At 39.7% G+C, this 14284-nt stretch overlaps 1 protein-coding gene across 2 annotated transcripts; it reads left to right on the top strand.

The window, feature by feature from the left end:
* Nucleotides 1-1601: 1601 nt before the first annotated feature.
* On the top strand, nt 1602-14269 carry LOC110065938 (organic cation transporter protein-like). Of its 2 annotated transcripts, none has more exons than XM_089277077.1 (10): nt 1602-1661; nt 4624-4911; nt 6024-6252; nt 7042-7240; nt 7485-7694; nt 9002-9136; nt 9252-9349; nt 10751-10862; nt 11759-11831; nt 13924-14269. In XM_089277077.1, the coding sequence occupies exons 2-10, from the start codon at nt 4627-4629 to the stop codon at nt 14086-14088; spliced, it is 1506 nt and encodes a 501-aa protein (XP_089133203.1). In that variant the 5' UTR covers nt 1602-1661; nt 4624-4626; the 3' UTR covers nt 14089-14269. The 2 variants fall into 2 exon arrangements, with proteins under 2 accessions (XP_089133203.1, XP_089133204.1); XM_089277078.1 differs by lacking the exon at nt 1602-1661 and adding an exon at nt 3500-3521.
* The last annotated feature ends 15 nt before the right edge of the window (nt 14270-14284 follow it).

Raw genomic sequence — 14284 nt, 5'->3', positions numbered from 1 at the left:
ATTGTAAGTGCCTTCAATACACACGAATGTATAAGAGTGAGAAATAGGGAGGGGTGAAAATGGGTGCTGTCCACGAGTGTGGACAGCGGTATATTCATGTGCATGAAGGTCTGACACCGCGTCATGTCGAGAGTGGGAGTCACAAACAAGTAATGACGTAGGAGAAAATGTGCACAAAGGAGGGTAACATGTTAATATACACAGCACAGAGGAATTTGGGATATCTATTGTTGTTATAATTAACAATTATTCACCGAAGTGGAGGTAAATATCCATCACTTTCACCGACACTGAGGTGAATAATTGTGTTAGTATATACCACACAAGCTGAATAATTAGCGGACGAAAACGTTATTTCATGTGTGACAAGCGGTCGGAAATTTTAAAATCTCTCATGCCGGCTGCTCGGAGGTGAATAGTACTTGTTAATCACCTCCGAGTTAACCAATCAGAGCGCGCGAAAAGTATTATTCTCTTGTGTGGTATATACTAATATTCATTTATTATTTTCGGTACTTAGAATAGTCTCTTGATGTCAATGAACCGATGAGCAACTTGCGAATATTGTCCTTGACGTTTCGCCGCCTAAACTCGCGGTTGATTCGGTGATTCTGGGGTCGGTCGTGACGAAACAGTAGCGAATGAGGATAAAATCCTCGCAAAGAATAAGAAAAGATTAAATTTGAGCTCTGACCCTTTGAAGACTAGTACAGTTTTAGCTTTGCATGTGTCTCATTCCAGAACACCAAGCATATCAAATGTTTTCGAACCTGGAAGTTCTTCGCAATTTTATGTCTTTCTTCTTCATTTTTTCCTTTATCCCACTTTCGATGGTTTTTTTTTTTCAGCAATAGCTGGTTTTCTCATGACGTCACTAAAATTCGAACTACAAAACTATTGATCTTCCTGAGATTTTACTTAAATGATGTATCAGAGCAGCTGAAAACTAATATTCATACAAATTTTCGCTCCGAATGGGTTCTTGGTGTTGTAATACACAACGCTTGAATTTCTAAGCTTTTGCGTGACGCGGCATTTACATGACGGCCTAGAGAGCTGTCATGATGGTTAAAAAAGTGACTTATTTCGGGGAACTTGGCTATCTGAACAATTCATGTCTTAGAAAAAGTATTATTTTAATGTTTTAGCGTTCCTCGAGGAATAAATTCACGCTTTTGTGGCAAAACTCAGTGACAGATGTTTCTGTTGGTTTCCGGTCGCCATGTTGGTGCCCATACGGATGGGCACCAGCATGGCGTCGCCATACAAATCTCTATAAATTTGGGCAAAAACTTTCTCCGCATATCTCGCATAAGAAAAATTGCTGTGACCAGAATTTTGGCGAGAGCCTTTGCATATTTACCTTCTTTCATTTGCCAGATTCTGGATTGAATTGCGTGACACTGAAAACCAGCAATACTCATACATAAATTGTTTCTTCTTCTTCTTTTTTGTTTTTTAATTTCTTAAAAAAAAAAAAAAAAAAAAAGATTTTTCTGCCGGACTGTTAAGATCCGGGATCCACAGTCCATTTGATCCAAATTTTGGTCTCTTCCAATTTATAGTGCCAGTTCCCCAGCAACACTCACGTCATAGCTAACAGTGTCACGCAAATAAATTACAGCAGAGACGTTTGTGGACGGCGCCCGCTACACCGCCAGGTAAGCGTGTATTTGTATAAACAACCTACAACCAAAGAAAACATAACGTACACTACAGAATGAGAACACGTAATTTTTGTCTTGCACCTTTTAAAGGGTTGCCTCGTCACTGGTTTGATTTCGTGTTTCTATAACATTCAGCCTCAGTTCATTCACGCGACGGTGAAGAGCACTGTCAAAACCTGGCCAGAACTCAGTGTTGTGAAACGTTCTGATACTTCTTACTTCTTACATGTATGAATGAATTTCTCAAAGGTTTCTCCGTAGGTGTTATGTTATCTGGTTTTCTCGTGAATAAATCTTCAACGTCGATTTTAGCTTTTCAGCCGGCGCTAGTATAGTGACCGCTCGTCTTAATTTTCTATTTTCTATTTCAATCGCATGGCATTAACACGTACAGCCCATGTTCGTTGACGTCCACACATGAGATACCCTGTCATATTGTTGCACGTTGTTTGTCAAATTTCAAACCGTAGCCAAAAGGTTTGACATCATCAATATTTTACGTGATCTCGCGGTGAATTTTAATTTTCTGTTTATTATGAAATTGTTCAGTATCAAGATTCAAGCGTGACAATTGTCATGAAATAAACAAACGACTGGCCATAATGATAATAGCGAGATAACGATATGATTAATAATGATGTAGTTTCTATTCATATTTGTGAGGATAGTGCTGAAAGGTCAGGAAATATAGCGGTACATTTACATTTCCATTTCTCTGGCTCAAACAAACTCGCTCGGTCTATGTGCTTCTTGGCCCGACACCCGAAACGTTTCGCAAGTTCTGCTGTTGAGCCGAAGAAAATATGAATCAGGACAAATCAAAGTCAATTCATTCTGTCTTATGAAGAAGATTACAACGTCGCTGATATTGGAGGAGAATAACATTTGCCAAAATATGTAAATTTTAGTACAGCAGTCTAACAATAGAACTAAAGACAATCCGACAATAAGAATGACTAAGAAGAACTGTACAAACGGCATGAAATGAGAACAAAAGATCTAAATCCCCAGGCAAATAACCGGCTAATTGCGGGAAAATTAACAGAAAAAAAGAGATGCGGCTTTGAGTGAAATTCGTCCTTTTTTTTAAAACCACACTGGGTTCTGAGTAATTACAGTCAAACCAGATGTTCTTGTGATTGCAACCTTGCACATTGGTAATTTGACTGACAGTTTGAGTGGAGCAGGTTGCAACCCGTGCGAGCAAGTTGTTCAGTTCATTTCCCACCTCATTTTTTTGACTTGTTGTGATTTCCAAAATAATGTTTCAAGTACAGCTACGGATTTTGAGGATGCATTTGCGATTTTCTACGTTGAGGATAGCCACTTAGCAACCACAGCGAGCTTCGCAATCGCGTGAAAAAGCACCTTACACTGAAACACCTCGAGCTTCAATCAAGTAACCGTAAAGCACCACCATTACCTAGAATACATTTCGCGTACACTTTACGCTTTTGTAGGACACCCTTTCTCCAAAAAGTTGTTAACAAATGTCATGGCCAACGTTGAGCAACAAAAGATGAACATGATCTCAAGCAGTAAGATTTTTTTTTTTCAGTGGCAAAATGATCTTCACTGTTTTTGTCCAAAAAAATTTGTTCAAAAGTTGTTGTTTATATTGGTCAATGCGCTTAGCTAAACCAAGCTAGTTCTCGGGTGTGCCACTTAAACTAAAAGAAACAAATATATCAACTAAACATAACAGGCTTAAAAATCACAAAAATAACTGAGGAGTCGAACTGGGCTCTACCGCGAAACAACTCTAGCTTAGTGGTCAGAGCGGGACTAAAACCCGCGACCTCTCGGCCACTCGGCCACGCTGCCTTCTGTTGAAAATGTTTGAATAAATGGAAGGTAAGAAAGTAAGAAATGTTATTCATTTACAGTTTTAGTGGAGTATAGCAATAAGAATAGATTGCTTCTTGTTTTTCTTGAGAAAGAAGCAATAATGCGAAATGCATTGAATTTGGTAATGCTTAGTGGTTTGCACAGACTGTCGGGGAACCTGAAAAAGTTATACTGCTCTTGGTAACGTCATTGCAGTTTGTCATTGTTACCGTTGTTTAGAACATGAGAGGGTTTTTCTGATGCTTTCATAACCAGGATTTACCATTGATAAAACATACAACATGTATCTGCGGATATAATGGAAGAAACCGGTCCCCTAAATGTTGTTTAGTTATTACTACTTCATATCCTCATGGAAGAAAACATTTAAAATGCATTGAAGTTGGTCATGCTCAGTGACATGCACAGACAGGCAGGGCATCACGAGAAGGTTATGATGCTCTCGTGACTATTGTTATTGTTACTGTTAATGTTTTGTTTTTGTGTTGCAAATAATGTTGGGTCGCTCATGTCTACTTTAATCAGTAATGTGGAGATAGAAAGACTACATACATGTAATACTCCCAAAATCCCATGCTACTTTTCAAACCTTAGACGTTTCGAACCTTAAACGAAAAGGGTTCAAGACAATGGTAAATAACGAAAGCACTCTTAAAACCATGATCCTTTTGAAACTAACTGTTTGGTGTCTCCAGGCTTGATTGCAATGGTTGATTCAATCTATTTTGTGCACTCACTGATGCAAAACAATGCTTTAAAGACTGTATCCCACACACGTACACTTTGGTTACCTATTTGTATTCCACTAGCGTTTGTGGGTAGAGCATTTATGTATCTTTTACTGATATTTTTTCAATATATTTAATATATATTCTTTATTAAATAAATCTTTACTTACATTAATTCCTTTTAACTTTTTATTATTTCACTCTTACTTATTTTCAAGCGTTTTAAACTTGATCCTCTGGCTCGAATATGAGGGAAACCGCATCCCACGTTTATTAGTGTCATCACAACCGCATGACACTAATAAATTGATTAAATGCCTGATTGTTTGATTGATCGATTGATCGATAGAAGATTGTAGTGGTTCGTATTTTCTTTCTAGGGGATGGCTCTTTCAGCTGATGAAGTCTTGGAGGAAGTCGGAAGTTTTGGATGGTTCCAAAAACGGCTCCTTATTCTTTTCAACTTACTTTCTGCTCTTCTATTTGGCTGGGCCGTGATGGTGACAGGCATAATAACGGCAGAGCCCCCCTGGAAGTGTGTCAAGAATAGTTCTGTGTGCTCATTTGACGAGCTGATGGCTCCTGGAGATATCAACTACGATTACAGATGCAACATCTCAAGGAGCGAGTGGATTTTTGACGACGAGATGACATCCGTTGTCACTGAGGTAGGAATAGATGTTCAGACCATACACATGAAACCTTAACTTGTGTGATAATTATATCAAGCAGGGATTGTCGGAACAAATGTACGGAGACATCGTGGTCTAATGAGTGGTAAATGAACTTGGATTGAAATCGTCGGGATTTCAGCCCGGTCCACTCCGATGTGTAAATGAATCCATCCAGGGGGGAGTAGAAACACTCCTGGTCGCTTCACGCTACAGAAACCAGAGATAATCGCAAACCTGACGGGCCACTTAGCTCGTTTCCAGACTTTGCCTTACCTTACATAGACTGCAAAACAGTCGTTTTTGGACATTTTCGGAAAGCGCGATCCTCGCGTGTGAAGCGCGCGAGCCCGACACGCCCGTAGGGGCCCTGAGTATTTTTTAGCGTCTCTCCCCATCCTCCCTCGCCGTTTTTACATTCGCTTCAGACCTTTCGTTCGAATATTGACCGTCGCCCGCATTCGCAAAAAATGCTGTTGGTATAGACTGTTTTGCAGTCTATACCTTACATGTACATCACAAATTTTTGGCCAGGGGCAAGCCACTTTTATACTCGCACACCCCGTTTGTTAAGTAGATTGTCAGGAAATGTGACCAACCAAAGACGCTAATTATCAACATCTCACTGCGTTTGCTTTTTTTGTTCGCTAGTTTAAAACCAACCTATTATAAAAATAGCTTTAGCTATAGTGGCAGGCGCCATTCTTTGGAACAGTCTTCCTTGAAGCAGAGCTCCTTCGGCAATTTTAACGCCTACTCAAAGGGGAACAATCAGGCATGGCGGGCATTCGTGGAAAGCAGCTTTTTGTTTCAATATTTTCGTTATATTAGGCATTAGGTATTATGTATTAAGTATTTTTAGCTGACAAATTTGTTACCTTTATACAAAAGCAAACAATTGTCAAATACTTTTTTTTTTCGTTCGTCTCGGCTAAGAGACTCTTCAGAGACCTTTAGAATTTATATTTTTTTTTTCACAAGAATTTGTTACCGTGGTTAAATAAATATTATCTGTGTATCTTCCTTTACTCCGCCTGTCAGTATAAAATGATAATTTGTTCTAACATCGTTGCTCACCTCGTCACATTCTTTTCCAACATGTCTTTCAGTTTGATCTTGTGTGCAGCAAGTCAATTTATGCCACTTTAGCTTTAGCAGCGGTCTTCGTTGGGTTCTTTTTTGGCGCCATAATCATTGGTCCTTTCACGGACAAGTTTGGACGAAAACCTACTATCTTCATCTCAGGATTTGTCATCGCTGTCTTCAGTTTGGTATCCGCTTTCCCCAAAGTATTCTGGCTGTTTGTTGTTTTCAAGATCATCGTTGGGCTGGGAGTTGGTGAGAAAGTAATTGATTCTTTATATAAAACACTTCAGAGGCCGTTATGCAGGCTTACGCGATGGGTTAGTCACTCTAAATTATAAATTAACAGTTAATTTAACAGGTATTTGAGGTCATAAGGTAGATCCTCCCTTTTCCTTTGCTACCTTAGACTCAATACATTGATAACTTTATTTATTATATAGACTCGAGTGTTTTACTGGAAAATACACCACTCGTAAAATTCACACGAAACCACATCCGGGACTTGAGTGGCGTATTTTCCATATCTTCACTAGTGAAGATATCAATGATTTCACTGATATCAAGCTTGTCTCTTAAATTGGACTTACATTCGTTGGTGTATCATCGAAACATCTTCGAGTCTTCCGCGAAAGTCTTCGGCTATCTTCGACAATCTTCGGAAATCTTCGGTAATCTTCGGAAGTTTTCGGAAAATGTTCGGCAGCAATAAAAAGAACATCACACCTCAGCTCGAAGATGTGAATTTTATGTTCTCGTGGCGAGTCTCACGAGTGAGCTACGCTCACTCGTGCGATATTGTTCTTGCCACTCGAACTTAAAATTCATATGTTCTCGCCACCGTGTAATATCCTCTATTTATACACTACATCAGGGCATCAATGACTCTAGCTTTTGTGGTGTTAGTGAAGTTACCTTACTGTTGAACTAAATGCATCTTTCACTTAGAGAAGAACTTTCAGCTTTAATTAATCTAGAGAATAAGGTCAACAAGAGAAAGGTAATCTGTATTCTATAGTGAGCTATTTTTCTTCTTCTGACCAGGTGGAGCTAGCGTGGCAATATTCGTTCTGGTCACGGAATTTGTTGGTGTGCGACACCGCAGTATGATGGGAATGTCTCTTTGGTATTGCTGGAGCCTGTCGCTCATGGCCCTGGCTGGCATGGCTTACCTGATTAGAGACTGGAGAATGCTATCCATTGCTACTGCAGTTCCTGGAATTCCTGCGTTGCTGGGCTGGTTGTAAGTGTCAGATGCAGGCCCCTTGTCAATGTTTACTTAAGATTTCGTTCTAGTTTGAGGGAAGCCGTTTCTTTGCTTGAAGAGTTCCCACATCAGTGGATGCCCGGTAAACGAGAGAGACTGATAGAGACGTTTGTGTGGAGAGGACATAATAAGAGTACTTTCTGCCCAAGACTCTCTATAGAATGATTTCGTTGTTGAAAAATATTTTTTGTATTTAATTTCTTTCATTGTTTGCTATTAGTTTGACGCCTGAATCAGTGCGCTGGTTGCAGCTCAAAGGAAAAATTGAAGAAGCGAAAGCGATTTTTAGAAAAATGGCCAAAGTCAACAAAACAATTATGCCAGATGAAGAGCTACAAGTTCCCGACGACAGTGATAGATTAGGAGACGCCCGTGATCTGTTTCGGACACGCAAAATGGCGCAGACAACTTTGTTGTCGTGGTATTGCTGGTAAGAGAATTTTTGAGTGCCTCAATCCTAATTACTCTTGATGAAAGAAGATTGAAAGCTACCCCCCAGGGTTAGTCGAACAAGACATCTGAAACTTAAAAACCTTTACAAAAAAGCGAACTGATAACTATCAAAGACTAGCAGGCAAGGCTGGAGATATTAATACGCCAGTGCTGTAGGAAACCAAATCAATCAAATATTTAGGAACATGCACTTGTACAGGCGAGTAGAGAAAGCACATTTCGGATTAAGACGCCTATCACATCGAGGTAAACTGAACCACGTATGAGTTAACCTTTTAAGAGTGGGGTTGATTTTTTGTTCTTTCTCCTGCCCTTCCCCCCCCCCCCCCCCCCGCCCACTCCATTTATCTCCAAGATTATTGACTCCATAGTAATCACACTTTCACGGCACGTAAAGCGTCCAAAGTTACTAGTCAATTATGTCAATCATGACGTCATATCACGCGTGAATTATGTCTCCTTTCACAAGATTCACCATTTTATATCCGCCATCTTGGATAGCAAAACAAATTCAGAAATATATCAGAAACGCTCTAGCATTGATTTAACAAAATATATAAATACATGAAATGTAACGATTTGGAGTGATATTCTCTCAATTCCAAAATCTCACTAAAGCACGAAACTTCGGTGATACGCTCTTTCAAAGCACAGTTGCCATAGAAACGCGGACATGTAATTGACTCACCAATATTTTCCTTGATAGATATTTGGAAAAGTCACAGAGTGTGACGATTATACCTTGAACTATAATCATGGACAAAAGTCCTTGGGAAAATAATGCAATGCAACGAGCTATCTGTATTTTACAACTAAAATTTGAAAAAGCACTGCTATTCGGGTTGGTTTTTCTACTGCGTTGCTTTTACCTCCTCCCTACCCAATACAATGGTAAACTAGCTCTGGAGAAATTGCAGTTACTAGTTTTCAGCATTGTATGTGGGGTGAGGAGGGGGGGGGGGGGGAGGGAGGCTAGACAGCTGAAGTTTTACTCGCGTCTGGTGTGTGTGCATAAGCGCAAAAAGCGGCAAATTTGTCCCAAGACTTTTGTCCATGATCACATGTTTGAGGCTGAAAAAGATGGAAATAAGCACGAACACTTTATGGCCCTCCCCGCTCCCCACCCCCTCCACCCTTCAGGCGAGACTGCACTCGAAGAAGACTGCATTCGGAGAAGCGAAATACCGCCGCGTGCTTCGTACTTATGAGAGAGTTAAGAATAGTAACAGGGATTTGTAATTTATAATATAGCTGATAATAATCATTTCTTAATATTATTTTCAGGTTTGTGAATGCTCTTGTGTATTATGGCGTTATTCTAAGCGCACCTTCCATTGGAGGAAACTTTTACTTAAACTTTTTTCTCACGAGCTTGATTGAACTTCCAGCTATCCCGGCAGGCGTATGGGTTTTCAACAGGTTTGTGAAACAGGTTTCAGACTAAGTGTAGAACAAATTCTACTAATAGAATACGGACTTAAGTCTTACTTAATTTATTTACTATCTCATTATTTTTTAAATTTCTTTTCTCTAGATTCGGCCGAAAGAAGAGTATCATTGCAAGTTTAATTTTAGCCTCGTTTGGAGCATTTGCATCTGTGCTTATTTCAAGTGAAGACAACGCTAGTAAAGGTGAACGTCAGTTCAAGGAACGGGGCTCTTTTTAATTTCTAGCTTTCCTGGTCTAACATTTCTTTTCTAAATTGAACACTTGTTTCGAAAATACCTTGGTAAGCGGTACTGCGTGGATAGTAACTTTTTGCTGGTTAATTTTGTCTCAATTAGAGTGTCTATACGTACGTATGCATTTTAAGACATCTTCGTCATCGTCTTCGATATTTCTTCGACACACTGTTAAAGTTAACTGTTTAAAAACTGTTAGATGGGTACAACAAAATATATTTCGCTGAAACAGTTTTACGCCATGTTGGATTCCGAGCGTACGTCATAATGTATGCTCGAGCGTAAGACGGCGTTTACCGAACCTAGACCATGTATTGATGATGTTCCCTCCATCAGAGATTTCTGAGCAATGGACGGCTTCTCAATACGCTGATGATACGCACTTTGTACAACCTTAGCATGTGACCTTGTTGCAGCTGCAGAAAAATTGGTCGTGGTACGAATTAGACTACGAGAAGTCCCTCTTTGGCTTGGTCCATCGAGCGAGACAGAAAACAAAGGGATCGTTTGATATAAATTAATGACAATATATAGATGTTTGCGTGCACTTCGTTTTAAAATCGATTTGTCCCGTTATTAAATTCTAGAATATTAAATTTTTATTTCTGTTGTAAATAATATGTATTGCTAATGTAGTTTTTATTATTTGTATTTTTGTAATTGTTTAGAGGGCCACAAGTTCATTAGTAATGTTAGTTACTGTTACGTGTCACCCTCATAAAATAAAGTCTCTTACTTACCGTAAATAAACTGGGAGGGAAAATGGCCGCGTTCGCGCGGCCATCTTTTTCTCGCGGTTTTCTTTCGCGTCTCGCCCGACGGACTAAGCGAAAGAGGGACTACTCTTAGTCTAGGTATGAAGGTGTACCGAGGTTTATGGCAGTTTGTGTTAAATGATTTGATCGCTCTCAGTAAACCTTCAATACGTCATAGCAATTTTCACTCAGCAATGAATGGTGTCAACATTAGTATTATTACTAATTTTACCACGTTCATCTGGAATCAGTCGTACATTGTACCATGGCTGTTTTTTTCATGATTTGTAATGCTGGGTGACAAGAATCTACAAAGTGCTTAATATGCCAGCCCAATCTTAGAAGTTATTCTCCGGCCTCCAAGCTCCCTGCCGCGCGCTCCACCTTTTTGCAAATAACTAAGTGGTTGACCTATTGGAAATTTTATGTTTGTTATGATTCTTAGCTTTGATATCTGTTTCATTGGTTTCACAAGCTTTTAGCACACAAGTGAGGTTGATTATAATCTTTTCCCATCCTTACTAATTGCTCCGTCGCACTTTTACACGCAAAAGTCTGCAAACAAAGCTTCATTTTTTGCTGTTTTATTTTTTAGGTGCTCTAGCAGGTAAAATTATCATGTCCATGATTGTAGCCAAGTTCTTCATTACCATATCGTTTGATGGAGTATACCTTTATTCCGTGGAATTATTTCCCACTGCTATAAGGTAAGTGGTTTTATTTTATTATTGTATTCCAAAACAATCAGTCAAGTCCATACCAGCTTCAATTCTATTAAGTAATTAAGATCAAATAGGGAGGTTGTATTTTGCAGAGTTTGGAAATATACCTGATAATCTTTTCTTCATGATCAGCTTGCCATCATTTGGTACTGTCTTATCGATTAAATCTAATGGCAGGGTAGATACCAACACGGTAGAGATTTTCTAGAAAAAAATTGTGAAGAGATTTCGTTCGGCTCAGCTTTTGTTTTCAGGAGCTGTTCATGAAGGCCCTGGACAATTCTTTGAACGGTAACTCAGGTAACTGAGGTGAATTTTAAAAAAAACATAACCTTTATTTACCCTCGGCAATGTTTATCACGCAAGTCCTGGTGGGGCCGACCAAACAACTGAAACAAATAATTCAAATTGAACATAACATTGTTAAGAATCGCAACTGGCCGGAGGCAAACCAGTTGGCTATTTACAAGCGTGGCCGAGGATTTGAACTCGGGCTACCGAGAAACAGATCCAGGTAATGGTCAGAGCGGGACTCGAACCCGTGACCGCTGAATTGCGAGTCCGACACGCTGACCACTCGGCCACGCTGCCTCCTCGAATCGTCTACAAAGAGGAAAATATTAGCACATCAAGACTCCGTATAATGATTTTATGCCGTGTAGAAGACCAAAATGCTATTTAGCCAAGCTCATAACGTGTTAAAATTATCTCAAAACAGCGACGATGATAACTCACGGGTCAGGGGGACCCCCCTGCTACAGTGGCGGCCTGTAAGTGAGTTTACCTGATCGTCGTCAGGCTGTAGTGATTAACACTACTGTAATTAATAAATATGTAACGCACATGCTCAGTGAATTGAAGTTGAAATCTTTCATCCACAGAAACATTGGGGTAGGAACATCAACAGCTGCTGCTCGTATTGGATCTATCTGCTCTCCTTTCATAGTGTATAGTGTGAGTGTTTGCAAAACCAAACATTGGCAGGTGGTAATCCGTCAGTAATATACACCGTATATAGTACAACAAGCACCCAGCCTCGAATAAATTCCTCCGGTTTGAAGAGCATTTTCAAAAAGCTCCGTTTTCGTGAAGGCTTAGTGTGGACGAAATAGAATAGACCGTAGAAATAAAGCTGCGTTTCAAATTTCTCCACGGTAGTGTGTACGGGGCCCAAGTTAGGTCAAGTCGAAAAGTCCGTTTACGATCAGCGCTAGGATTCTATGTGGCCAGGAGCCATAATCGGGGACGGAGACCGTAAGCGCGCGCTATTTCTAGTACTGGGGCTGTCCCTATGATATGGGACAATTTTTCTATTTTTAGAACAAATTGCGCTATCTTGTGTGGCATACGCGCGTACACGCTGCGAGGATTTTTGCGGATGTAGCGCGGGGGAAATGGCGTCCGAAATTCCCGAAATGTTTGATGCTTTTGGCCCACAACTCAATACGTTCATGTCTGTTGGAATTTTACTTCAGTATTTTCGTCGTAAGCTGCTTCAGTTTGAGTGAAGTAAGACAGTGTCGAATTTAGTTATGTCCCACTTTATATCATTGACCAAGCTGCGTTTCGTTGCTTCTTTTACAAGAGCTCCACATTACTCCACTGTAAGTTTCACATATGTTGAAGATTAACAGCTGTTCCATAACACAGCAAAAGAATTGTTGGATATATTTGGATGTAGCAGCGTTTCAGGACTTCAAAGTTTCCCTCTTGCCACGCGCTTGCGAGGATTTCGCCAGAGTCTACCGAAAAGTAAAAAAAATAATAATAATAATTGCAAAGTTTGAGTTTCGCCTGAATTGTAAGGAACGCTTGATGTTTTATCAAGGCCCAATAATTGACAATAATTTCATGTCTGTAGATGCTGCTCAGTTATTTTTTGTGTAAAAGTCCAATAAATTGTCTGTTGTCGATGAATAAGAGCGCCCGCCGATGCGTGTTTTGTACAGTCAGTAAGACATGACAAATTGGACTTGTGAAAACGTACATCGAACTCATACAATATCTCTATAGTTTTTAGATATGTTTAAGGTTGAAAAATGTTGGGAAACATATATGTATATTAAAAGCTTATCTAAAAATATGTGAATACAGCAGAAATAATCAGCAAAGTTACGATGACGCTTTCTTTAATCAAATCGAACAACAATTTCGATTTTGTTGGTTGAGTTATCAAAACTCTTTCTCTATTTTATTTTCGCAGTGTAAAATTTCATTATGTTTATGTTAAAGAAACACACATGATGTTAGTAGCCTTTTGGCATTGATGGAAATTGTTGCAGCATCTCAGCACAAAAGATAACGAAAGAAATCTTTGTCAAGATTTGTTGACAATTGAAAACACCGACTGGGACTTGAAAGTGCACGAGCTGTAACATGCAAATGAGCTACGTGTACGCGTCAGACTTTCCTTTCAAAACCTTTTGCAAATTCGCTAAGCAAGCAAAAACAATAAGAAACTATCAAAAACAGGTTTTGGCTCAGTTTGAGAAACTCACAAATTAACTCGATATCAGAGTAGATTGTTTTGTTACATAAGTTAACTTTTCTTTACAGAACAAACGCAAAATCGCGTACAACTAGCGCGAGCAGATATTATTCATTCACAGCGCGAAATTGAAGTCTTGTTTTCGACCCTGAAAAACTCACCTTTTCCATTAGCTCAGAGCATAAAACTACATGTAAGCGCCCTGGTTCTTAGTCCCTGCCTTATTCAACGCTATCGCTGTGAAAAATCCACAAGAGAATCTCGCAACTCTCACCATTTGACACGAGAACCCACGACATGTGCGTAGATCCACGCGAACATATGACGTCAGGATGGCGCAATTTGTTCTAAAAAAAGAAACATTGTCCCATATCATAGGTGCGCGCGGATGCCAAGACTTACGGTCTCCGTCCCCGATTATGGCTCCTGTTGATTGGAGGCCAAAGGGCAGTTAATTATACGTTTCTTAATCTAGGAATATGCTGTGCATCGCTGTAAATGCGGTGGGCGTGCTATTGCAACGTTTTTGTTTTTGTTTTGTTTTGTTTCCTGTTACAGAATCGTGTTCATCGTCTACTTCCATTTGCCATTATGGGTCTAAACGCACTGCTTGCTGGGATACTGTGCATGACGCTGCCGGAAACCAACAACCAACCGATGCTGGAGACGGTCAAGAGAGACGAAGGATACGAATTAAGCCGACTAGATGCCGAGGATGCATAATTTATGAAAATCTCATGACGTTTCAATCTGCCTTGGAAACACCCCTATCTTCTTTGAATATTAAAGTACCATAAATCACATTGCTATTATAATGGTGTTGAAGTTGGCCGAGCATTCATTAAAGCGAGCACGCATACCGACAAGAGGGCCAGTGTGTATTAAAACGCAAGTGTTGTTCTAATCTGGTTGCTTGTTT

The sequence above is a fragment of the Orbicella faveolata genome, unplaced genomic scaffold (genome assembly GCF_042242905.1).
Source record: "Orbicella faveolata isolate gen_17 unplaced genomic scaffold, um_ofav_v1 contig_46, whole genome shotgun sequence".
Taxonomy (NCBI): domain Eukaryota; kingdom Metazoa; phylum Cnidaria; class Anthozoa; order Scleractinia; family Merulinidae; genus Orbicella; species Orbicella faveolata.
Note: the sequence above shows the minus strand (reverse complement) of the source record. Positions and strands in the feature narration are given on the sequence as shown.

Coding starts and splice junctions, on each gene's coding strand:
- LOC110065938 (XM_089277077.1), top strand. CDS start 4,627: ATGGCTCTTTCAGCTGATGAAGTCTTGGAGGAAGTCGGAAGTTTTGGA. Junction 9,137..9,251: donor GGCGTATGGGTTTTCAACAG/GTTTGTGAAACA, acceptor TCTTTTCTCTAG/ATTCGGCCGAAAGAAGAGTA. Junction 11,832..13,923: donor CTCCTTTCATAGTGTATAGT/GTGAGTGTTTGC, acceptor TTCCTGTTACAG/AATCGTGTTCATCGTCTACT.